This window comes from Coffea arabica, chromosome 10c, assembly GCF_036785885.1.
Source record: "Coffea arabica cultivar ET-39 chromosome 10c, Coffea Arabica ET-39 HiFi, whole genome shotgun sequence".
Classification (NCBI taxonomy): domain Eukaryota; kingdom Viridiplantae; phylum Streptophyta; class Magnoliopsida; order Gentianales; family Rubiaceae; genus Coffea; species Coffea arabica.
In genome coordinates this window covers 50,517,308-50,544,748 of record NC_092329.1, presented here as the reverse complement: position 1 = coordinate 50,544,748, position 27,441 = coordinate 50,517,308, and the positions used below count along the sequence as shown (strand labels likewise).

General features: G+C 34.9%; 1 protein-coding gene and 1 long non-coding RNA gene across 2 annotated transcripts; both read right to left on the bottom strand.

The window, feature by feature from the left end:
* Window positions 1-6,506: 6,506 nt before the first annotated feature.
* On the bottom strand, window positions 6,507-7,459 carry LOC113713578 (uncharacterized). Its single transcript, XR_011822616.1, has 3 exons — window positions 7,042-7,459; window positions 6,810-6,939; window positions 6,507-6,674 (listed from the first exon to the last, which is right to left on the bottom strand). It is a non-coding gene; the product is annotated as an uncharacterized lncRNA (long non-coding RNA).
* Window positions 7,460-16,985: 9,526 nt separating this feature from the next.
* LOC113713503 (magnesium dechelatase SGRL, chloroplastic) lies at window positions 16,986-19,823 on the bottom strand. The gene is made up of 5 exons (XM_027237237.2): window positions 19,482-19,823; window positions 18,216-18,392; window positions 17,801-17,959; window positions 17,443-17,589; window positions 16,986-17,324 (listed from the first exon to the last, which is right to left on the bottom strand). Exons 1-5 carry the CDS (start codon window positions 19,656-19,658, stop codon window positions 17,205-17,207), a joined length of 780 nt encoding a protein of 259 aa, XP_027093038.1. The 5' UTR covers window positions 19,659-19,823; the 3' UTR covers window positions 16,986-17,204.
* Between the last annotated feature and the right edge of the window lie 7,618 nt (window positions 19,824-27,441).

Sequence of the window (27,441 nt, the reverse complement as noted above, 5' to 3'; positions counted from 1 at the left end):
AGTATAGGGGTACTAAGGCAGACCAGGTAGTGGTATTGGCCCTACATTCGGTTTCAGGTGAGTTGTCATCAAGCACCATCAAAATGCACGGAATATATGGTGAACACCAGCTATCCATTTTAGTGGATGGAGGCAGTACTAACTGTTTCATCAGACCTGCAATTGCTCAGTTATACCCTGAGAAAGTCAGGAAACTTAAACCCTTCAAAGTCAAGATTGCAGATAGGAAGGTTTTGCGTTGTGACCAGTGGATACCTCAGATGAAGTGGGAAATCCAGGGCCATCAATTTGAGCATGATGTATATGTGTTGAATCTTGAACCTTATGACATGATAATTGGAGTTGATTGGATGAAGAAATATAGTCCCCTGACATTTGATTTTAAAGCATTACAAATAACTTTTGACAATCAAGGAGAACATGTCCTGTTGAAGGGGGATTCTGAGACTGCACAGGTGAAGCTTAGGAAAGGGGAGGCAGCTGGCAAAGTCATCAGGCACAAAATTAGGAAAGCTCTGCAACAATCCTGCATGGTGAAGGTCCACAACGGCCAGGTAACTAGTGTGCCTAATTCTCTTACTGATTTACTGGCTGAATATGAGGACATTTTCTCTGATCCAAAAACCTTGCCCCCATCTAGAGCTCATGACCATGAGATACCTCTTAAAGCAGATGCTAGACCCTTCAAAATTGCTCCCTATAGGTACCCCCATTCCCAAAAAACAGAGATAGAAAGACAAATTAAGGAAATGTTAACCTCTGGTGTCATTCAGAACAGTCACAGCCCTTTTGCCTCTCCAGCCCTCTTGGTAAAAAAGAAAGATGGCAGTTGGAGACTCTGCATTGATTACAGACAATTGAACAGTTTGACCATCAAAGACAAATTTCCCATACCCATAATAGATGATCTTCTTGATGAGTTGCATGGAGCCAAAATTTTTTCTAAAATAGACCTCAGATCAGGTTATCACCAAATTCGAATGGCTCCTGATGATATCCCAAAAATAGCTTTTAGGACACATTCTGGATTGTATGAGTTCCTTGTCATGCCTTTTGGGTTAACAAATGCCCCTGCTACCTTTCAAGCTCTAATGAATTCTGTATTCGAACCTTATATCAGGAAATTTGTCCTTGTGTTTTTTGATGACATCTTGATTTATAGCCCTGACCTTTCCACTCATTTACACCACTTATCCCTAGTACTGAATACCCTCAGAACACACTCTCTTTATGCTAAATTGTCCAAATGCACCTTTGGCCAGAATCAAGTAGAGTATCTAGGCCACATAGTTACTGAGGCAGGTGTGAGTGCTGATCCAGCAAAGGTTGAGGCTATGCTTTCCTGGCCTGCTCCTACTAATGTCAAGGCATTGAGGGGATTCCTGGGATTGACAGGTTACTATAGGAGATTTGTGAAAGGTTATGGGGTGATTGCCAGACCTCTTACTGAGCTGCTCAAGAAGGGGCAATTCAGTTGGAGTACAGAAGCAGACCAAGCATTCCAAAAGTTAAAAGAAGCTATGAGTACTACACCAGTTTTGACTCTACCTGACTTTACTAAACCATTTGTCTTGGAAACGGATGCAAGCCAAGCTGCCATTGGGGCTGTTCTGATGCAACAAGGAAGGGCCATAGCCTACATGAGTCAAGTATTGGGTCAGAAGAATCGAACCTTGTCAATATATGAAAAAGAGCTGCTGTCGTTGATAACTGCAGTGCAGAAATGGAAGCATTATCTGTTGGGTGGGCACTTTGTGATTAAAACTGATCATGAGAGCTTGAAGTATTTACTTGATCAGAAAATCACTACACCCTTACAGCAGAAGTGGTTGGCCAAGCTCATGGGGATGGATTATGAAATTCAATATAAAAGGGGAAGAGAGAATGTTGTGGCTGATGCTCTATCTAGGAAAGCAGAAGTAGTGGAAGGAGGGGAAGAAAATGTGATGGTGGAAGTGCATGCAGTATCAACGGTTGCACCTCAGTGGCTCTCTCTAGTTGTTGACAGTTACGTGGGGGATGATAGCACAAAGGAGTTGGTGGTGGCTTTGACCACAGGTACTAACTCTCACCCTGAGTATACCTATCAGAAGGGAGTCATAAGGCATAAGGACAGAATTTTGGTAGGATCAGGATCTGACCTAAGGGAAAATTTGATTTCCTGTTTCCACGATACCTGTTGGGGTGGTCATTCTGGAATTCAAGGCACCTACCAGAGGATGAAGCCTTTCTTTTACTGGCCTAAAATGAGGAAGGATATAGAGGTCCATGTGCAGAAATGTGATATTTGCTGCAGGAGCAAGTCTGAAAATTGCCCATACCCTGGGTTGTTACAGCCCCTAGCCATTCCAGACCAAGCTTGGCAGCAAATTTCAATGGATTTCATAGAGGGATTGCCTAAGTCTTTAGGCAGTAATGCCATCTACGTGTAGTGGACAGATTGACTAAGTATGCACATTTCATTCCTATAACTTCTCACTACACTGCTAAGGGCATTGCAGAAGTTTTCTTTGACCAGATCTTCAAACTCCATGGACTGCCTGCTTGCATTGTGTCAGATAGGGACAGGGTTTTCACTAGCATTTTTTGGCAGGAGCTCTTCAAATTGCTAGGGACTAAACTCAGCTTCTCTTCTGCATACCATCCTCAATCTGATGGTCAGACGGAGAGAGTCAACAGATGTGTGGAGACTTACCTTAGGAGTATGTGCATGCAACAGCCAAGCAAGTGGAAGAAGTGGCTACCTACTGCAGAGTGGTGGTACAACACCAATTACCATACCAGTCTGCTAATGACCCCTTTTCAGGCCCTCTATGGGTACAAACCTTCACAACTCACTCTGTCACCTACGAACACATTAGTTGCTGCAGTGGAGGATTGGACCAGAGAAAGAGTGAATTGGAATACTTTACTTAAGGAAAATTTGTTGCAGGCACAGAATAGGATGAAACAACTAGCTGACAAGGGAAGGACTGATAGGCATTTTGAGGTAGGGGACTGGGTGTACCTGAAGCTACAACCCTATAGACAAACTTCCGTCGCTTTGAGGAAAAATCTGAAGCTGTCTGCCAAGTATTATGGACCCTATCAGGTTGAGAAGAAGGTTGGATCTGTGGCTTATAAACTTAAGTTACCAGATGGATGTTCAGTGCACCCTGTGTTCCATGTTTCTCTCCTTAAGAAGTCTATCAATGGAAGTCAAATCCACCATACACCCCCCCCAAGCAACTGCAGAAGGAGAGTTCAGGGTAGTTCCCAAAGCCATTCTGGACCGGAGAGTTATATACAGGAAGGGGCAAGAGGTTGAGCAAGTGTTGATCGAGTGGGAAAATTTAGACAGGGATGACTCCACTTGGGAGGATTGGTCCTTTATTCAAGGGCAATTTCCAGAACTGAATCCTAGAGACTAGGATTGTCTGAAGGGGAAGGCAATGTTATGTCTTGGCAATATCCAAGAAGATCAACTTTCGATTGTGCCAAGCTGGCATCCAAGCTGGCATCCGAGCGGGAGGAGTTAGTTGAAGAATTCGTTAGAGGGAATCTTTTCTGTTAGTTGGTAGCTTATGCGTGTATTGAGCAGAGTTGTATAAATAACCGAAAGGATGTATTGTTCGGCAGCTATTTGATCATTTTGCATTCTAATTCCATTTCTGATAATCATTTCAGACATATTCTCTCTCACTCTTTCTCTCTTTCTCCCTCAAATCTGCTCATCTCATTTCTGCTATTTTCTTACAACTCCCTTGCTCAGGAAGTTAACCACAACATGGTTCACCTTTTGATTTTTTGCAAGGGGGTGAGGACGCTCTTGCTTGCATTGGTGCTAGATAATTATCCCATTTACCAAGCCTTTATTGTCTCCAAAAGAGGTCAGAATCGTTGGAGCTCATAGTAAACTTTCCTAATACGACCTGAGAACCTAAATTGTATTCCACCTTGTTTCTTTAGCAAATGCTCTCTCTCTCTCTCTATCTATATATATACATATATATATATATATATATATATATATATATCAGACACAAACACTACACCCTATTTTTTTTTTATTTCCTTCTATACTTTCCTTTTTTCTGTTTTTAAATAGACTGATAGGTCATCTACATTGTTTTCTCAACACCATCAAATGTTCATACATGTTAGAGATGCTACCTCGATTTTGTTGACTTGATATATGATGAATCAAGAAGCCAATTATATTTTAAGAAATGCCATGCACTGCTCAGATTAGAAGTTGGAGAGGATTTACTGAAAAATGTTGGTTCACATTTTGGTTGTTGATTATAACAGAAATTGGCTACTTTCACATTTGTTAAGGTCGTAAGGATAACTTGAGACGTGGTGAAGAGGAGGATGACGCCGATGTAGCTATTCAAGAAAAGGTAAGGCAGCGGGATGATTGGAAAAAAGATAACCTGCATATTGTTGGCAATCAGAAGCTCAACTCTTATAGAGTATCATTTTCATGTAGACGATAATTCTTGTAATGTTAGTCTTGTATTTTAAAGATAAATAGATAAGTTTTAACTTCAATGGCAGTAAAAGTCTATTTGACCATTTCTTAGCTTTTATCAGACATTTGTTTTACTAAATAATAACTCGAACTAAATAATAACTCAAATACGACAAACTAATATTTCTTTCCTGTGAATATTAAAATTGACCTGTGTCCAGCTATTATTCAGTTGTGGATTAATCCTTCTAAATATCCTATAACAAAAAATGTTATTCTTATTTATGACTTAGTTTTTGTTAAAAGATTAACACACTTAAAACAATATTATGCAATTTTTTTCATATATAATATTCATCACTATTAGCCAAAATTGGGTTGGGCATAATTACGAATTTTCACCATGCGCAAGCATGGTGAACATCTGCTAGTCCGTTGTAATTACCGACTGCTGTCTTCTCGGCTTTGCTGCCTAGTACTACCAGACTAGACTAGACCAGAATTCAATATTCTTTACTGTTTCAACGGCCTAAAACCACGGCTTCCTGGCTTCCTGCTTGCGTCCTTTTTCTGCGTCCAGAAAGCAAAAACCAAAAGCCATAGGTATAGAAAAGGAAAAATGGTTGGCTTCTCAATGTTCTTAAATTTAGACCAGAAAGTGAACTTGAAAGGCTTTCGAGTTACAGTTCGATCAATTTAATCCCGGTTCAAAGGTGTAATCGTTTTTTATTTATTTTAATATTAAAAAACTTGAATAAAATTGAAATATCTGTTTTAGAAAATAAAAAATTAATGAAAACCAGTTCTTTTCTTAGTGACAACACTCATGTTGTGCAACCAATGAGTTGAGCATAGTTGAATTATTGACTTTTGATTTCAGATATTTAATGAGTTTAAAAATGTATATGATATTTGAGTTTGAAATTGACCTCTACTAGTTTAATACCAGGTAATTGAACTCGAGTTCAAATGAGCTAAAAAAACCTATAAAAAAAATTGCTACTTACTGAAATAAATAACCAATTTAATCAACCTATTAGACAAGCAAAATCTCACCAACTACACAAAAAAAGTAGCTTAAATGTACAATACAAAATCACCAAGAAATTTTAGACAGCTTAGCTCCGGTTCATATAAACCAGGCTAAATGAGTTTAAACAATTTGCTTGCAAGTTGAATAGGGGTTCGATATAGGGATGGCAACGGGGGCGGGCACCCCGCGGGGGGTCATTGGGGCGGGGGTGCCTCGCCACTTGTTTGAAAAAATATATATATGTACATAATTATATATATAATGATATTATCAATTATACTACTAATTATACATTTTTATTAATAAAAATTATTAATTATTTATACTAAATTTATTAATACATTTATGTTAAATTCCTAACTACACTTAATACAATAACACTTTTTTCTAAAAAAAACACAATAATAATTTAGTGATTGTATTTGTTTCATATTAGATTGTATTCAAATAACCTTTGTTTAATTATTTTTATGAGTTTCAATTATGAAATTACAATAAATAATAATTTGATGATGTGTTGATATTTTATTACTTGATTATTTACTCAAATTTAATTATAATAAAATTTTTCTACCCCCGCGGGGGAAGCGGGGTGGGGCGGGGGCGGGGCAAATTAAAATGCAACGGGGCGGGGGGTTGGGAGAGGTGTCCCCCGCCCCATTGCCACCCCTAGTTCGACATGTTTATTAAATCAGTTTCGTTTTATATTTGAGCTCGATGTATTTAGTTAAATGAACGTATCGAAGTAGAATCTATACGAGTCGAATTAGTCAAACTCACAAATAATTTGGCTCCGTTACAACTCTAGACTACAACACATACTAGCTTGCATATTCCTCCTCTCGCGGCTGCGAGATGCTAAAATTTCTTATGTGTTTCGGAAAGCAAATAAATTAGCTAAGTTGTAAGGCAAAATGGAACCCTCTTTTGTTATTTTTGTCTAATCTATTTTCTACCAAAAAGCAAAAACAAACATACTTAAGAGCACATACTAGATTGTTTATTATAAGAAAGATAATATTAATCCCACTATTAAATAGTCGAGACTGACCATATATTTCACACAAAATGGAGATGCAATTTTCTTAATTTCTATAACTGATTTGATACAAATATTAAGAAACAAGCCAAAAGTTTTGCATAAGCTTCATGACCATGCATCGTCCACTTTGCTCCATCCATCTCAAGCTCCAATTCATTAGCAAAACACAAGAGTCAAAATCAAGTGACAATTTAGATGAAAGAAATTCAACAAAAAAAAAAAATATTACGGTGCCTTAAGCCAAATGATATTAGAAGAAATAAGCAGAGTGGCAATCAAACCTTAGGTTAATTAGTCTTCTCCCTTCCGGGAGGAGGAGTACCATGGCCCATCCCCGGACTTCTACCGGGACTGGTCTCCTTTATGTTGTAATAACTATTCCAGTTCAAGGATTCATATGCCATTCCGAACCTTAAAAAAAAAAAAAAAAACCAATTTAAATTAAAATTCAAAGATGACAAATTGCTATCGTGAACTCAATGTGACTGAGAAAGTTAGAGAAAGAACTTTTACTTGTTACAATTCATAGCAGGATCAACGACCAATGGAAAATTAATTTTGCAAAGCTGGGGAAGGAGCTTAGCATTCTCCAGCATTGACTCACTAAGCCCCGTGGAGATCGCTTGCTTGAGACACCGGCAGATAAATCTATTCGATGATTCGGATGAAGCTAATTCTTGCAATGATTTGAGGCCTGCACAGCAAGGAGCACTGTTGGCACCAGAACCCTTCAGAAAAATCTGACAAGGGAACAACTTTGCCACGGCATTCGCACAAGAGATGCTATAAGCTGGGGTGCCGATGAGTGCCAAGAACACGATTACTATAGCCCAGGTTGGGCTATTGGGGACGGTGCACATCTTAACCATTTCTGGGAATCTTTCTGGACTTCTAAATTTAAGGGGGCTCTGGATTCCTTTTTTGATTGAATGGTGAAGATTGAAGAAGATTACCACAATTTTATAGTGGTCTCAAACCGATTGAAGACAATCAAAGTGCCGAAATCATATTCTATTTGAATGAAAAATCAGGAGGCTCATCGCCCATGAATGTAACGTAAAAGCGTTATAGTAAATTTTGGATTAGCATTTTCTTCTTTTGCCAAGTGTAAAACGTCATGCATAGAAGCATTTTTTATTAGCATTTTCTTCTTCTGCCGAGTGTAAAACGTCATGCATAGAAGCTTTTTGCCATTTTCTTCGTTGTCACCATTATAGCATAAAAACGTCATGCATAGAAGCTTTTTGCCTTTTTGTTCTTTGTCACCATTATATATAACATAAAAACGTCATGCATGGTTTTGATTTGGCTTTTTCTTCTGTTGTTACACGCATAAACGTTTAATGGGCTGGGGAAAGTTTCATTATGCTTTGTCCCATTTGAGGCCAGAAAAGTGCCCGAGAGCACTATTGTTTGGTGAGACAGAGAGATGATCGGTAGGTGATGCACTCTTCCAAACATGCAAGGTGCAACATATTTAACTTGTTGCCTGAAGCAACAGACAAAATGTTTAATGAAATTGATGGTGTCGCGCCCTATTTTTTGAAAAATAAAATAAATAAATTTAAAAATGGTTTTTATTTGAAAAATTAGTTTTTGATTTTAGAAAATAAATAAAGAAAAAAGGCCTAAAATGGGACTTAAAAAGTACGACAATTTGTCCCCAAATAATAGTCTAAAAAGGCTTTTTAAGAAAAAATAGGAGCCGCCATTTGGTATCGAGTTTAGGTATACCAAGTCACCTAAAATGTATTTTTTAAAAAAATAGATAAAACTCTTTTTAGACGACTACAGATTTTTGAAAACAAGAGAAAAGAGATCGGGAGCCACTGTTGAAGAAAAGGAAGACAAAGGTTTGATAAAATCAAACCTAAGGCACCTTTTCAACTTAATCAAGACTAGTTGCGAGATTTAGTCAAAAAATTTTCTAAACTAACCTATAAAACTTATCATATTTAGATGATTCTATATGGATGCAAATCTAGACCTAAAGGATGTCGACATGATCGAAATATCTCTTCAAAACTTAATTGGTGCAAATCACATTAATTATGATGTCCAAAATGATTTTTAGAAGAGGTCACAAATATTCAAAAGACGAGATTCGAATAAAATAAGAATTATAATATATAAATATACGTGACCTAAAAGAGAAGAATGCAACATAACGGGTACGGGAGACTAAGATTCATGACTCAATTTTTCTTTTCAAGGAGAAGACATGAGCGTGTTATGGCTAAGAAGCCATACTCGTTCATTTCCCATATTTGACTAGTGACTCTTCTAACCTAATCAAGCAAATGGACTAGCCTATTTCTATTTTTCTAAATGAAATGCAAGTCTAAATGTCATGTTTCACGCACATAGAGGTAAGGGAGATAATATATAGAGGAAATACCATGCAAAATGAGAAAAGGGCCTAGAAATGAAAAACATGTATGAAATGTGATGAATGTCACGCAAAGAATGTGAATATAGCGTAACAACGGCCTAAAAGATCTAGTATTGGACTAACCTATTTCTACAAGTCTTCACTAGCGTTGGACTAGTGAGAAATCGGGAGAAAGGCCACAACTAGCGTTGGACTAGTGTGGTGACGTCATAAATTTATTATAACTATATAAATCATATAAAACATAATTAAAACAAGTAAACAATAAAGCACGTAATATATAAGTATAATATCTAGATGCAAAGACCCTAAAGAAAACAAATAAACACATCAGCACACAAGCATGCAAACACACAAGTAAAGAAACTCACATAAAGACTTAACTATTACATTTGGGGCCCTAACTACAATTTGAAGGGGGAATTTAAAAAAATAATAACCTAACTATTATATTTATTTAACTAATTACATTTTAACAAAACTAAAACCTATCTATTACATAGTTTAACTAAATACATGTTTTGAGCATCTATCTATTACAAATTGGCATTTAAATGCCTCTCAACTAATCATCCAAAATAGAATAAATGAAACTTAAAATGAATAATTAAAAGAAAAAGCACTCAAAATATGCAATTACACATAAAAAAAAAACACATAGGGGCATATAAAAGGGTTTAAAATAATAAAAGAAGATACCTCTCTTGAAGTAGTGGTTAAATGAGATTGGATTTATTCTATTTATACTCCAAAATCAACAAAATGTTCAAAACATCAATTTAATTAACAAATAACTATAAAGAAGTGGAAATAACCATGAAATCTACCAATTAACGCATTTACATGAAGTATAATTAACAATTAAAGAAGATAAACAACTTATTTTTAAGAAATCAAAGCTATTAGAGACCCTATTGCAAAAATTAATAAAGTTTTTGAGGTCAAATTATAATTATTATAAATATTAGGGGTCAAAATTAAAAAAATCAAGTTTAGGGACCAAATTAAAATTTAATTAGGATCTAATTGAAAGAACTGCAAAGTTTTTAGAGCCACAATACAATTACTCAAACAGAGGGATTGATATGCAAATTTCATTACCAGATTTCTTAAAACATCAGGCCATTGGGCCATTTATTTCTGCTTTGGGCCAAAAGCTATTTTGCCCAACGAAAGCCCGAAGGAAAGGGGTGGGTTGGCCTGCCATTTTTCACCACCCCAACCCAACTGTTGGCTTTCATCCTCCAAACCCAAGCCGAAAACCCAAAAAAAAACCAAACCCACTCTCTAAAGCCGAGCAAAATATGATTACCCCAATTCTTAAACCATTTACTAAGCCCAACAAGACAATAAATCTTTTCAAAAATTATTAAAGCCTAATTATCTGTCAAAATCCAGAATTACTTCACCCCAAAAACCCACTTAAAATATGAAAAAAAGAATTAAAACTTAAAAGGGGCAAAATTGGTTCGATCGATTTTTTTCCACATTTTGGACCATATTACAATTATTTAAAAAGTTAGTGGCCAAAACACAATTTTTAGAAATTTCCATGCATCTTGTTCGAAGACTTTGTTCTGCTACTCTGAAAGTTCTTCATCAACTCAACAAACCAGATAATCCTTAAACACACAAAACCATATGACTGCCTCATATCCTATTCTCATAACTCAACATTGAAGGAAATCAAAAATAGAAAATCAAGACAAAACATTAAAGATACAGGCCAATGGCAGCAAAAGGAAACGAAAGAGAACAGCAAATGAAAATGGAAGGAACTAGAACATTAGTTTAGGGGAGTTCCTGATGAAGCCTTTCGGATCAAACTAGAACAAGGAACGCACAAAGAGCAGCTGTAGTCAACTTGTTGAACCTTCAGACATGCACCAGTGAAACGGGATCAGCAAATTTAGGGTCAGATTCAGGGGTGGTTTTCCAGGTGTTTTTTCTACGATATTTTTGAAAAAAAATTGCTTTTCTGACGTCAGAGAGTGTGCAGAAATCAATGGTTTCACAAATGAAGCTGAATCGACGGAGAAAATCCTTGCTCAAGAAGGCTGGATGATCAGCCTTATCCAAGGAAAACACAGCCGGATTTTTTTTCTTTTTTCTCCCTTTGTTTTCTTTCTCTTCTCTCTTTTTCTCTCTTTTTTCCTTTTCCGCTACCTCCCCTCTTGTTTTTCGTTCTTGTTTTCCCTAGTGCTGCGTTTTTTGTTCCATTTATATGAGACAAGAGTTGCTGATTAGTTTGCCATTCCTTTCACCAGAAACAATTTTTTAGGCAAAATCTAGAAGCCAATGTTGGAAAGAACCTTAAGATGGTACATAGTGAATATTTGATCACTAGTTTTATTACTCGCATGATGAAGCACGCACGGCTTGTTACTTATGATTATTGTTTGAGCAATAATCGTAAGTGTAAAATTGCAGCTTGCTCGTTCACTCGACAAGGAAGCTTCTTTGGTCATTGCTGGGCGGTATACCTCGCATTTCACAAATGCGAGGTCTGTTTTTTTTTTTTTTTTTAATTTTGGTTGGAAAATAATTTAGGGAGACTTCGTATTTAGCAAATGCGAGCTCAAATAACTCGCACTCAAAAACAGACAATCATACACAAAATACCCCCTTTGTAGAATTTTTTTAAAAGTCATCATAATTTTATAAATTTCTCTCATTGCTGGGTGGTATACCTCGCATTTCACAAATGCGAGGTCTGTTTTTTTTTTTTTTTTAATTTCGGTTGGAGAATAATTTAAGGAGACTTCGCATTTAGCAAATGCGAGCTCAAACAACTCGCATTTGCTGAATGCGAAGACCTCAAAAACAGACAACCATACACAAAATATCCACTTTGTAGAATTTTTTTAAAAGTCATCATAATTTTAGAAATTTCTCCTAAACTCTTATCTCACGGGTTCATATGAAAACCAATTTTTCCAGAAAACTCATCTTCGGAAAATTTTGTAAAATCAATACATTATCAATTTTGTTGAAACAACTTTTTCAGTGTATGTAACTAAAACTCGTAATTTTTTTAAATAATCTGCGAACTACCATTAACTTGTTATTCTACGAGTTTCTTTTAAGAAATTTATCTATAGCCTATTATGAATGAAAATCATAATAACTTAATTTCATATTGTAAATAAAAATTTTGCATCCACTTCAAAAATTATTGTTTTTGGAAACTTTAAAGTTTGAAAGAATTGGTTTTTCCATTCCACTCAAGAAAGCTCATCTCTTATTTTGGAAACTTTAGAAGAATTTATTCTTGAAATAACTTCTATAAATAACTTAAATAAATTCAAAATTCTTGTGATGGAAAAAATTATGAATTTTCAATTATTTAGGGCCAATATATGTAGAAAAGAAAATTTGTTAAAATTCAGTGGGGTCAATATATATATAAAAAAATTGTTAAAATTAACTGTCAATAGTAAAAAGTCAAAATCAAACTAATAAATTAAAAAATTTATTCTGCTGCAGCAGGTGATTTCTTAACATTAGAGACTGCGAAGGTTCATGTGAGCATGCAGAACAAAGTTTGAACTTCAGAGCACGAAAAAAGCACGAGGACTAGCTAGTCTTGAAAATGAGACTTGAAGCAGAAGAAATTTAGATTGTGGTTGCCATTTTCTTCTTTTTCTTCATTCAGAGTGAAAAAAAAAAAAAACCAAGCCTTACGATTGATTGAATGTAACGCAAATAAATAACAGTACCTTGTGGTTAGCTTTTTCGTTTTTTATTTTCTTTTGCTTCTTGTACTTTGTGAAGAACTACGTCGATCCATGCGAGTATGTGAGCCTGTTAAGCCAAGTTTCTACCGGTCAGATGAGTTTTTGTGTAATGTTTTGTTTGGTTTTTACATTTGTTTTGAGATCCCATCTATGGTTATGCAAATGCATCAAAAGAGGATATGCAGTTTTATTTATACTAGTTCTAGCAATTTATTCCACTAGATTGAGACAAGCTTGTACCTTTATTCTATGAGCTAATTTATTCTTTGCAGTTTCACATCCCAGTATCCAAGCCAAGGCTTACCAACGCTAGGCTTAAACTCCACTAATCTAGCCCTTGCCCAGCTTCTCCAGCTGACCTTTTCAACATCTTTTACTGGCTGCAAGCTCAAGCTTGGCAACTCAAGAAGTAGCACATGGATCAATTTATCAGGGACTTTCATTGAATTTAAGCTTGAAACCTGTAGCACTTTCAATAGGCTCGATCTAGAATCCTAGAGAAATTGACCTTAGCACCTGCGCCTCAGCTTCTTAAGCTCAACAGAAATATATATGATTCAATGAACTTCACTTAAAAGAGTACATATTTGGGTACTTCTGTCAATCATTTGAGCTTATATAGGAATCTTTTAAGGTTTCCAAGCCTTGTTCTATGTATTATTTACGTTTTGATACAAAGTATAAGAAAAATTTTGTGAGCATAAACTACTCCATAATTACAACGATATAGTATAAAAATAAACAAAATTATCCCATGAAAACACTAGAATAAATGACCGACAAAACCTAAATGGTTTGACGGATGAAGCACGAACAACGCACGCTGTATTAGGTCCTAAGCAGCCATGTATTCTGGGCATTTCTCAAACTGTTCCAAAGTTTTGGTTCTATTGCCGATTTTATTCGGAATAAACTGAATAGAACTGAAATTTTTACAAATTTATGTTTATACATTCTTTTAAAGTCGAATAAAATATATGGCTTGATACTATTTAAGCTCAAAATGAAAGCTTTATACTTCAAGAGTATTTGAAACATCTTTTTTGGCACTCCACATTAATATTCAAGTGTTCTACTATTCTACTCCAAAATTTTCACGGAAGAAAATAGCATTTCAGCCGATAACATGTTCAATCAAAAGCCTCCTATTTTATCTTTCTCTACAGTTCTCTAAGGCTTTGTTTGTTTAATGGGAAAGAAAAAGTGAAGTGAAGTAAGATAAAGGAAAAGGGAACTAACTTTTTCAAACGTGTTTGGTTAACAAGAAAATGATGCAAGAAAATACAAATTCTTGTGTTTGTTTAGTCGGAAAGTTATGGAAAAATTGATTAGTGTGTTTGTTAATAGAAAATATTCCATATTGAACTTCTTCATTTTTGGCATTTAATATATATGAAAACATGTAATAAATGTAACGTTTTGCATATTGGAAGAGTTGTTTACCTCAAAATTTGTCACGTTCTTCATTACTTAGTGTGTATATATATATATATGTGATATGAGTGTGTGTATAAGTTATTTTACAAATATATAGACATAAAAAAGGAGCATAAAATATAAAAAGAAGAAAACTAATAATGTCATATAAATTTAACAAATTACTAATTTATTAATTGTTAAAATAAGAATAAAATATCTAACTAAAAGCCGGATTTTTGAATTGCAAATTCTAAGATGTTCTAATTTATGTAGAAGTTTAGAATGGAGAAAACAGTTTAGAAAGAAAGGAGCTGTAAAAGAAATCTAGTTAGTTTAAAATTTTCAGGATCACTATTGCGTTAATGTTCCTGTTTTCCATTGTCCAACTAACGGAGCATAAAACTCCTATTCATTTGGCATAGTTTAGTCCTGTTTTCTCCAATCTATAGGAGGTCACAACCAGCTTCTAATTTTGTATAGAGATATGCACATAACTTTATGTTTGAGTGATTTTCCACAGATGGTAGTAGAACAATCAGGGAAGGGCAAATCACTAACAGCAACTCGTCAAAGTTATCTGGAACTCTTTTTTGGGAGATGGTCGAAGACACTGGCGGAGCTATGTTGCTCCAGGTGTGGTCATTTGACTCCACTAAATTTCTGAAAATTTCATATAGTTATAGTAGTATATATTTTGGATCTTTGCCCCATTTCCCAAAAAAAAAAAAAAATAGTGGGGTCAATATTAAATGATCAAAAAAGTTGAGATGGGACTTTAAAATGCAATAAATAGTCTAGTGTCAACTTAGGTAAATAATTTTTGACCAGGCCAAAGCACCTATTAACTTTCCCCACTATTCTTAAAGTCCATTAAGTAAAACATAATTTTTAGGGGGAATAAAACTGAAATAAAGAAAAAAAAAAAAAGCCAAGAGTAGTTAAAATAAAATACGATGCACACAAATTAAACGTCATAAACTATCGAAGAAGATTAAAGCGTCAGCAACTTTGAACACGTGAGGCAAAAATAGAGGAAGCAACAACTTGAAAAATTATCAAGATATAACCAAGGGTTTAAGACAAAACTAAGAAGATAAAGTTAAAACAACTTGCCAGGAGAAAGAAGAAAACACTCTCAACTCTCGTCTAGGTTTCATATTTGGTCTGAACTTTGAGGTTAGTGGAAGTTAAAACTCAAGATTTGAGTTTTTAATAATAAATTTTTAGGGTTTTAGCAACAATTTCTCTCGATTGGTTACTTGAATGTCAATGAGTATTGGGTGGCTCTTCCCACCTCAAAAATTGTTCAAGGGGTGAGACTTTCCTTCACACTTATAACCAAGCATCCTACGTTCCTACCCCTTCAACAACGTATGTGGGATAAATTCAACAATCTCCTCCTCGCATCTCGCCTGGGGGAATGAAGTTGACACAAGCCTGGCACTAGGAAAGAAAGACCAGAATTGCCCTCTCCCCACCATTGAAGGCGATCTAAATTTGGTAGCTAAATCAAATTTTAGATTTTATGCAGCTTAGATAGCCCGAGTTAATTTTTTTTTTTTTTCCAAAGTGACATAATCCGGCGAATAGTATGCAGAAATCGCGCGTGTTGCTTGAGTTTGGAGTACACTGCTTAAATTCGTATATGATTTGATGGCGGGGATGTGGTATATTCAAGAAACTGACAACTGTTAACGGAAAATTCTATGGTCATTTTAGGTACCATTTTCTCAATATATATTTACGATTAATGATAGTGGTTTATTTTTAAATTTTTTGAAGTTCTTACAATCTAAGGATTAAAAAAAAAAATTACCCATTTCATTATTCAAAAGTAAATTTAACTTGAGATACCTAAAATGTACCGTAAAATATCACCTTATAAACATGACCATTTTCTAATTTTGAGTAACAAATTGTGCACCATTAACACGCAATAAAAAAAGGAAGCACCGCTAGAAGTCTAGAATAGTGACATTATAGAATAGCAATGTTTCCGGTGCTCTCCAATTGAATTTTTATCCAATTTCATCCAACTGTGTAAACTAATATAATTTTGGTGTAATCATTGAATTTTGCAACAACTTAATACAAAAGTTAAGTTTGTACCAAAATTGTACAAAACATTACATAACTGGATAGAGTTGAAATTGGAGAGGCCCGATTTCAGGTCAGTTACCTACTAGCTAGTTTTGAAGTTCAATGACATTCCTGGCTTTCGTTCAAGTCATGAAGACAGCTAGAATTTGAGAATGAAGAATAAAGATACAATAGATCTAAACAAAGACAGGTGAATAGATACCATCAATCTAAAAAATTAGGGATTAATTTTTATACAACGTCAGTGTAAAATTTTTTTCACACACTCAGGCTTAAATGAATGACATATCATCATCATTCAAAATTTTAAATCAACTTTTTATTTATGTGTCACATATCTGTACCTGTTAGTATAAAAAATCTTTACACTGACAGCGTATTTAACATTAATTTTAAAAAAATTAATAGGAATTATATTGTAAAACTTCAACAATACCCAAAAAATCAAATAAACACTTGTAGTCACAACATCTGTACATCTGTTCATGTAAATTATACTGCAACTACTAATAATCTTAACCCTCCCAATCCTCTGTTACCTTTAACTCTTGACAGAGAAATTAAACAAATTTTTTGACAAGGAACTGAAAAAGGAAGAAAAGAATAGGAGTTAGAAAGAGTTCCAACCTTTTAGTTGTCTCTTTAATTGATCAATTCCAATCCTCCAAAAAGCTTTTGTGACTAATTGTATAGCGGATCTTGGCTTATTATTATGAATTTAGCAGCATATGTATCAATCTTGGATGTGACATTGGGAACTCTGAGATGATTTTTTTTTTTTTTTTTTTTTTGTTTTTTGCACATTTGAAAGGTGAAGTGTCTTGATTATACAAGAATTCATTTGAAAGAACATTGTAGGTACGAAATAATCAAATGAACTTGAAAGCAATTCTTATCAATTAGTGTCCAATACTTATCGACCGATTAGCAGCTCCCTACAACATGATATTCTGGTTGCTGCCCTCAAGTACCTCGTGGAGAATGGCTTCAATCTCCAGTGGCTATTTTAGTACTTTTCATAGACCAAATTATAGAAGGAAGGCAAAAAGTGCTTGGAAGATTGATTTCGGACTCCCCCAAAGATTTGGACGTCGAGATTCTTTATTGCCTCTTGGTAAGAACCCATGTTTTTGATCTTCTCGTTCACCCTGAAAAACAGGTCAAAAATAATAATGATACTACTTTAATTGCTTTTCCCTCAGGATGGATGAGAAATTCATCTCATCTTATTATGGCCTTATGCATTACATCAAGAAATTTGACTACCTGTATAGCCTCCCTGAGTGGCCCCCAAAATTCCAGGCGATTGTACTTCTTTGAGCTAGAATGAAAGTATACACGAACTATGGCATCCATTAGTTCTTGATTCTCTTTGAAAAGAGCTGAGTCCCCATACAGCACAGCCTCAAGAACCTGATGTTTTTATATTAACCAATTGCAATGTACGTTGAATAGCAACATTTTGTCTTGAACAAGGTTAGTACTGATTTCATCATTTTGATATATTCATTTGTGGACGTTAACTCAAACTTGTTAAATTCGAATAGAACTTTGATCGAATCGACAAATGTTCTCTGGCTGCCACGTTAAAAGATAGTAGTGATCAGCATCAAATTTGACTTACCAAAGGCAATTCCTTGGAGAATATGTGGTATCTAAACTCTGCAGCCAGCTCTTGCAAAAAATTTGGCCCACTGACATAACAATGAACATCTAGGAACAGATTCCCCTTCACTTCTGTCCACTCAGCAACCACATCATCCTTGCTATACCACCCTCTCAGCTGCCATGTTGAAAGCAGATATTAGCATGTTATGATGAACATGTCAGATTTTCTATTTAACATCTGTTAAGAGTCCAAATCATTGCCAGAAAAATGTCTGTTCTGATGTCTGTATATATTTGTGCAAGTTTTCACCAGCTTAATAACCAATGGAAAGCTATCATAGTTTAAGCAAAGGTAGGAGGGAAAACCAGTCTGTTCTTGAGCCAAATGTCTCAGCAAAAATTCTCCTCAAACGAAGCAGCCAAATTCTTACCTGATCTAGGTTGATAATATTTGAGATAGTTAGTGTCAAATTTGCTGTAAAGTCACAGTGGGAGAGGGTGTAGGTCCTTGGCACAATTCTGTCGTAAGTATCTGCCTCTTTTCTTGAGAATACAACCTTCAGTTTTGAAGCTTCAAATCTAGCTGGAGGACCCAAGAGCCTGACAGCCTAGGAAAGAAAGCAAACGCCTCTCAAGTCACAAATTGCACCACAATGTGACCGAAAATTCACTTGTGTATACATGAAACTTCAGAGTCTTGAGAACAAATCTTTGTTATTCTTCAGAGTAATCAATTGCAGTGGCATTTCTCTAGAGTAATGCTCTCCAATGATTCAATCTTAGCATTAATCCCAACATCAAAATGTACATATAAATCACGCAGAAAATAAGATAACAAGAATTAAAGGGTTACGACACATCAAGTTTTACAAGATTCCCAGAACAAGTAGAAAAAATGTCCCTCATTCTCAGATGACAGCTAACAAAGCAAAGCACAAATTTATACATCTCCTCTGCTACTACTCTTCTTGGTTCCTGCAAGCTACTGCATCTCATTCTTGAGAGGGTTCTTAACTTTGTGAAGATTTTCAGGGAAGAGAGGAAGAGGTGAAAATTCTTCAATCCAAACACTTTAGGCTTCATAATTTACACTAACCCGCAGTCCTTTTGGCTATTAGAATGTACTTAAGGTCAAGTTCGATTAATGTTGAACTAGAAATTTCTATTTGGAGTTATGTCAAACAATTCAAGTCAAAAACAACTGAAACCAACAACAGAACGTCAATTCTATGGTAAACCTGTGGCATAATCACTGGCATTGCACGAAGTAGGGGAAACGAACAGAATCAACTCTGTCCACCAATTGTGAACTAATCCTACATTATCAAGTGATAGTTCAAGATGGTGTCCACTCAGGAACACCCGGACAGCAATTCTCCTGTTGAATGCCATTTCTTGAAGATAAAAGCAGGAAAAATCCAATAAAGACCAGCTCAGAGAAAAGCAACAATTCCAACATTGGTTTATTTGTCCTAAAAAAAACAGAACTATAAGAAGTTAAGAACCAAGCAGATTATCCAACATATAATCAATAGATGTGGTGAAGTCACTAAGATAGCCTTATTTGCTTATACTGCATCAGAAACAAGAATAATAGTAACACAATAGCAACTGGTGTAATTGGAAAAATAAAAATGCAGTAAAATTTGACAATGCCATTGTTCCAGAGAAGAAAGGAGATAAAAATATACGAGTACCTGGAAGACAAGAGTGTTGTAGGGAGGTCTTCTATCACTGAAAGAGGAAACCAGAACGGCAGGTGAAAGATTCTTGATTTTGCAATTACTGATATAAGAAGAGCAGCAGTAGTCTCTCCGAGGAGAATGGGAAGAAAATGCAGAACCAGCAAGGTGACTGTAGGCCATGGACTGCATGACAAACAACTCATCCTCCCTTTTCCAGCTTCAAAACTCTTCTGCTTACCTCAACCAATTCATCACAGCCAATCCCTCTTTCTTTCTTTCCTTTCGGTTTCTTTCTCTGAATGTTGTTTTCTTGGCCGCGTGTCAATCTGTGTGACAGAGAAAGGTGTTCGAGAGAGAAGGAGAGGTGTGTGGATGTGGAAAGACGTGACTCGGGATTTTGGAAAGTTTTCGGGTCATGTTTTGGACCCACAAATCCATCACAAGCCAATCACACCGCTTGTCTTTGAAAGCATGTCCTGTTAGGCTCAGTTGCTCGCCCCTGAGCTTCTTTACTCACCCATTCACACACTACATTAGCATACATTATTGTTTTAGCAATAATTTATGAATAAATCCTTTCTACATGTACACTGTCAACGTTGTTGGATAAATCATAATTATATAAAATTTAAATTTAAAATTTAATTTTTACACATATGTCATGAATCTAATAATAATAGTGTATATATTATTAATATATATAAGATTTATTCATAATTTATTTAGGTTGTAATATATACACTTTACTTTTACAATTATGTACTTTATTATTTTTCATGTTATGAAAACATGAGATTTTAGAACTTATGGGTATTTTATTCTTATCACATGATATATTATCCAAAAAGTGGAGTATAAATAACTCCATTTCATTAAGTGCAACTATTGTATTTGATTTTGATTTCCAAGTTAATTACATTAGACAGAGTTGTAAGTCTTTCTCCATTTATGACTTTGAGCTTCATTCTTTAGTGCTTCTTCAATTAATAGACTAGTAGTGTGTTTGAATACCTTATTAATTGAAAAAGTTTTGTTGCTCGCATTATAAACATATTTTTTAATTATTTTTTTTGACGTTCCTAAACATATTTTCATGTCATACATATCAGGTGACAAAAAGTGTTACATTGTCATCATCAAAAAATTTTCAAATAATCCTCTATCCAAACACATTATATCCAATTAAGGTGTATCTCTAAATAGTTTATTTAATTAGGATGCTTAATTAGATTAATGACACTCTTGTAAGTGGAATTATACATAGAATTCATAATTGTTTCGAAATGATTGCGGTAGGTTTAGTTTCTTGTTTCTTTTCTCGAAAAGTACTTGTCTTTGTGTATAAATTGTACTAGTATATAAGTGACAAAATGATCTTAATTCTAAAGACAATACCAAGTTCACTACGAGAAAAAGCTTATCTTTTGTGCCTTTATCTTTTAGTTGTGTGTCTATGAACCTAAATAAACGAGGCTTTTTTTTTTCAAAAAAAAAAAAAAAGAAGAAAAAAAGGAACACGAACCTTAGAATGGGTGACCAACTGGATAGTGACGCTAAAACTTAAACTCGGGTCCAATAATCAACATCTCATAAAAATAAAACCCAACGGGCCTAAATTTCTCTTTTGCTTTTCCTCCGGCCCAAGATTAATGTCTCTAAGCTGAGTTTCTGGACAGGCCTGTGGTCATATGGATGCAGATTTGACAATCTTGTCGTTTCAAGGTTGGCTGCTGGTCGTATTGCATTTCATCCTGTGATAGGAGCACTTTTCCACATTTAGCCTTGATTTGATGATCTTGTACGCAAATGAATAGAACAAGTGAGGTATACTTTAGGTCAAATTCTTGTTTTGAAACTGATTAAAAATGGTCATATTTTCTCAAATGCACAAGACTTTTGTGCAGAAATTTAAAAAACTTTTGTGTAGCCTTTTCTTTGTTTTTTTTTTTTTTTTCAATTTTTTGGCAGCATGCATTTGTGTAATCAGATGAATTACAGTCCAATTTCTTATTTTTCTCCTCTGATATTACAAGACTGATTTCTTTCATTGGTATTTTCCAGTAGAACAACAAATTTTTTAAATTAAATTTACCTTTATTTGTATATATCACCTATTTTTTGACTTAATACTTTATTTTCTATATCGACTGGTTTTGCATCTTCTTCATTCAATTAGGGAAAATCATCAAAGGATGCGTACACTTTATTGTATCCCTTATTTTATATATATATATATATATATATATATATATATATATATATATATATATATATATATATAAAGGGCCTTTTAGTGTAATTTCAGCACGAAATAATGATTTTAAGTGAAAAATTAGCAGTCATACAAAAAATGGAACATGAGATTAATCACTCTTATCTTATTCAATCAAATTAAACAAATGAGATGACCAATAAATTATTAAATAACCACAAAAACACACTTCCAATTGCCTAACATTGACCCTACCACTTTGAGAGTTTGGAGAATTCCCCAACCCTCCTACTCCCAATTGCCTAAAATCCAACATTTTGTTCAATATTAGTTAACATTATCATTTTGCACTAGCATAAACTACCAGAATCCAATGAACCCTTTATTTTCCTTATCCAAACTGTTCCTGTTTCATTCCCAAGGACAAATATAGTAACTGAACTAACTAATTAAGAAAGTGTACTAATTGTTTTCACCAATTAACCTGAAGAAGACATGGGCTTCATATATTCAAAGTGAATTAATGAGATAAATAGTTTAATCATTCTAGTTTCAATTTAATCTTTTAGTGGTCACTTCTTTGACAAGGCTGGAGAAAGGGTAACATAGTGGAGAGAAAGAATGACATGCCACTTGAATTGTTATATAAAAAGGTGGGGAAGTAATCTATTCATATTTTTCTTTGAAATGCCTTTGTTGGTTGTCTAATATTTTATGATTAAAAAGCTCTTGAAAATTACAAATACATGTCCCTTATGCCAAGAAACTTTCCTCTTTTCCAAGCGTTGAATCGAAAACAAAATTTTGCACGACTAATCTGCTTGGGTAAAAGTGTTCAGCATTAGACTAATAAGATAATAAAGTGAGCCCAGAAAAAAAAAAGAGAATATGTACTGTGAATATCGCTTTATTGGAAGGTTTAATTATACCATTGAAAACATCTATCACTTATAGAGCCAAAAAGGAGAAAAATGACATTAATAATTCGTTTCCTGTAATAATTTGATGAATGCAAGTAAACATTCTTCTTCTTTTTGCTACTTTTTTTTTTATAGTGAATTTGATCAGATAGCTTATGGGATTAAAAGGGGAGATTAAACTTCTTAGCGCCGCCCTATTGAGCCAAAAAGCGGTGCCAGAAGACCGTATTTTCTGTAAGAATGATTGTAAAAACTATGCTATGCTTCTGATACTCATTATTATCTTTGGTGTTCATTTTACAATTCTCCCGGTTGGACAAAAAGTGCAGAACAGTTGCAATATGCTGCCTTTTGGACTTCTTCCAAAACCCTTTTACCTTTTCTAATGCACCTTGTCTGGCTTCTCACCAACTTAAAATTAATCAAAAGCTACTCCCCTCGTGTTGCCATGATTGCAATTCAAGAATCAAAACAAGTAGTATTTGGTTGGCATGGTTTTAAAGGGTAACACATAATATATGGTCTGGCATAGTTTTATAGTACAAGCTTAAAAAATGACATAGTGGTAAATACATTTTGTTGTAAAACAAATGTATCATGTATGGGCTCTCAAAACTCATATTAGACAGTTGACCTTTTTTTTTTTTTTTTTTGGGTTGTGGGTTGAAACAGTTGGTTGAGGTCCTAGTTTTCAAGAAAAAGTCGTATATTCATTAGATGCATCTTATTTCTGCACGCAACAGCATTATTCTCTTTTTTTTTTGTACTTTAAAATATACATTATAGTTACAACTTAACTGCTCAAACAATCATAGTTGGAAGTGGATACATATTTTATTGCTAAGCACATACTTATACTGGAATATTGTTTTAGCATGCATTTGCATAAAATGGGCAAAGAACAGTTCATTTGAATATTATAGGACCTTAACAGACCAATATTACTGATTCTCTTACTTTATCAAGCCTGACAGCAAGGATTTGTCCCCTGTTTTTTTAAGATTAACCCAACTGCTGTGGGATACAATGTAATAGAAATAACATCTTTTCATAACTTACTTAACTTTCAAACATTGCTAGTCTTCTCTTGTATTTGATTCCAACAACAGAAGCATATACTGCTAACAGTTTAGGATTATAAAATGTCAAACTGTCTGCCATTGACTCACCTTTACTCAAACAAAGAAAGTTGGCAGCCTTCACACAGTGCTCAACTCTGTCTGCTTCAATAACTATCTTAAAAGCTATATGTTGGGATACTTAAAAGAGGCTCTGTAGTTCTTCTTGAAGTATTCATCATGTCAGGTTCTTGTAGGAGGCATAAGTTCATGCTCTTCAGTCTTCTTCTTGCTTTGATTCTCATCTCATCAGAGGCATCAAGATTTCCAAAGGATATGTGGAAACAGATGCTGCCTAAAAGGCTTCCATCTCCTTCTTCAGCTCCCTCGAGAGGATCAAATTCTGTAGCTACTGCATCTACAGATATTGAAGCCCAGAGAAAGCTTCCTAATTCATCTGATGGAGGCAAGGTGTAGCAGATAGTAAAGAGGGTTATTCACAATTGACATCTCTAACTGTAAAGGCAGGATACCTGCAGATTTTGTACATGATCTGGTACATACATTTTGCTCTCATCACATCGATGAAAGGGCAAAACTGAGTGATCAAGCGATGAGGAGATTGATTGAAGGCCGTCTGATAAGTGGGATCTCCTGTAAAGATGCTGAGCCGCTACTCATCAGAGACAGCATAGGGCACGATTGTAGAGATAGAGATCTAATAGAGGAGGCATAATTATTTAGTTTGTATGTAGAAGACAAGTTTGATGCCTCGAGTAACATGAAATTGCATTGTAATGGTCAATCTTCCAGACGGTGCAATACCTTCTTTTCAATGGAATAATCTGGTCTGAAGTAGCTAAAAAAATGCCATAAATCTTCAGTTAATTTTATGGCATTCAGATTCCAATGTTCTATGTTCAACCAAAAAAGACTCAGCAAATAAGTTATGTCCTTCTTCACTAGTCTCCCTAATCATTATTTTCTTGCACTCCAGACAATAGTTTTCTTTCCCCTCAGGTGCAATGTGCCTATTCTTCTTTTTAGCTTGGCCTCCTTGTTACTACAAATCATATCGCTTTAACTCTCTCTCTCTCTCTTTCTCTCTAACACACATACACGCACACACGCAAAAGAAAAACAAAACCATAAATACTAAATATGGGGGATTCCAAAAATTGACTTCATATTTTTTACCAGATGCCAAGTTTTTTTGCATTTTAACTTTAGGCAGATAGTTTCTGGTAAAGAATTCGAAAACATGTGCAATCCCCTTCTCATATAAACTGCGATTTCTGCATTTTAACTTCTTCCAGAAACATATTCCATTTTTTCAAGACAATTATTCTTTGGAACTCCTGTAAACTATATAACACAAATGGATTGGTAAATTAGTAATCTCTAACCGTAGTTATTACAGAGTCTGCATAGAAGTCGCATCTTAAGTGCCTGGTTCTCGCGATCTGCCTTAGGTTCCTAGTGAAAAACAAAAAGCAATCTAATCAAGTATCTCATTGGTACCTGTTGACACACTTAAAAATGATTCTACATAGATTTTTTTTTTTTTTTGGGGGATAGGTATTCTACCAAAGAATCTGTTGCTGCCTTGAACTTATTTTCATGGTGAAGAATATAAATCATTTACTTCGACAGTTTATGGCATTTGATAGTCAACATATGTCATCCCAGGGTAAGTTGATAAATTGTACCGTTCATGTATCTGGTGCATACCCCCAGCACAGGGTGCATCATCCAGGATATTGAGCATGGACGGGACTTGGAGGAACTGGAAGGGACCACTTACACCCCCAAAACTCCTAGAATATTAGGTTTTCCACCCTCAAAAAATTATGAGTTCTTAGTAATATCAATTAAGATCAAATTCTTTTTCTCGAAAGGACTTTAGAGAAATTTATACCGCTTATACATCCAGATGTGTACAAATTTTGCCATCCTGCATATTTTTGAGTGCTACCTAAATGTGTTTCTAATAGGTCTTGTCACATGTTCTCAACCGCAGAACCAAATTAGTAAGAAGGCCAGTCATTTTTAGGATGAAGGCCTAGGAGGAGAGGGCACTAGACGACTAGTCAAAGAGTTTGTCAATGGTAAATCTTGAATTAATTTCCACAAAAGTGTGAAGAAGTGAGGAATTCTCGAATTTGCTGCCCCTCCAACTAATTTAGGCACCGTCCACATTCGAATTTATTTATAAATTAGTCCTTGTAAAGTAAATTGAAAACTTCAAATGTGTCAAGGGGTCGAATCCACTGGCCTATATTTAGACCTTATGAGTTGGGGACACACAAAAGACCTAATCACAATTATGATATGAATACCGCATAGTATGGGTTTTGAGTGGGCATAAGGTTTAATCTATCTAATAATTGCTAGGACAAGTATTTATCTCCATTTCTTTCACTCCTATGCTTGCATTAGAGATGACAATTTGTCTCAAATTCCAATTGAGCTACCCATGGCTAACGGAACTGTGGATGGGACGAGTTTACTAATTTGAGTTTGGGCCTGATACGAGACTAATTCCATCTATATCCATCAATTATTGGGAATATTTGAAAAATGCTTGCATATCCATTGGACCCAAACATCTCACCAGAAAATTCTTGTTCAAAAAACTCCCCTTCAAATGATCTGCAAACTAAAATACGCCTCCAGAGACCTCGATGGAAGAAGAATGCACAACTGCAGTCTTCGCAGAATCAAGCCATCTTCTGTACCATCAATCGTGAAAAAGAGAGATTTTTAATTCTTTGACAAATCGCATTTTTTTCAAAATGGAGAGTATCTTCTTTACCATCTTTGTCACACCATACTCATATGGTTTTTTTCTTGGCATCATGTTTTGGGTTTGTATCTGAAAATTTTGCAATAAATAGCACAAACTGAATATATATGTCTTTTTGTTGTCACGTTTTGTAAAGCAATATAAAAGTAAATAAATAAACAAATTATACTGCTCTTTGTTATACGGGTTTAAATTTACTCTGCAATATGAACTTACAAGATTTTAAGCTTTATGTTGGGGGACTAGACTTTGGCAATACCTAACTTCTGTGGAATAGTATGTAGTCTTACTTTTTGAGTTCTTCTGGAAATTTTATTTTTTCCTTTTAATGAGGATGATAAGTGTTTAAAAAAAATGTATGAATTCTGTAGCCTGGTATGAGAAGGGAATGGGGTCTTTACCATTTCTTGGTTAGAAAGTGCAAATCATTTCATTTATTTATTTATTTTTGAGACTATCCATGCCAACTTTGTAGCACAGATTTTGTGTATTCTTTCTGGTGGAACAGTCATTTGATATGTCAAATTCATGATCAGGCTTGTGATGATGTTGTTGCTATATTTGTTGTTTAGTTTATCCAGTTTTTTAGATTATTTTGAAGTGGGATAAAAGATAGATTGCAGCTTACAAGCACGGATTTGTTATGGTATGCAGGTACTTGATAGCTTCATATATGATTGAATACCAAAATTCAATACTTTTCTTCAACACTTTTGCAGTGCTTGGATTATATTGAATATAAAACCATGTTCCTTCCTCGTTCTGCAAAAGGGTTCTTGATGTACAGAGGTGAGAATTGGAAAGAAAATTTTGCTCATGTAGCAGGCCACAACTATAGGTAGCAGTCAACTGAGAAAGTTTCATCGGTGCTTTAGTAGCCACCCCACAATCCCACAGTCTTGCCCGGTCCGCCTAGTATTTGTTAGGGTCCGGATGTCTTCCCAATTTTTTTCTCCCTATACTTGTGATTACCAGT

Bases quoted from the DNA above. Each gene is read 5' to 3' on its own strand.
- LOC113713503 (XM_027237237.2), bottom strand. From the start codon at position 19,658: ATGCAGTCCATGGCCTACAGTCACCTTGCTGGTTCTGCATTTTCTTCC. The intron at 17,590-17,800 runs GTAAGTCAAATT...TAAAAACATCAG, and splicing joins TCTCCAAGGAATTGCCTTTG to GTTCTTGAGGCTGTGCTGTA. The intron at 17,325-17,442 runs GTAGTCAAATTT...CCTGTTTTTCAG, and splicing joins CACTCAGGGAGGCTATACAG to GGTGAACGAGAAGATCAAAA.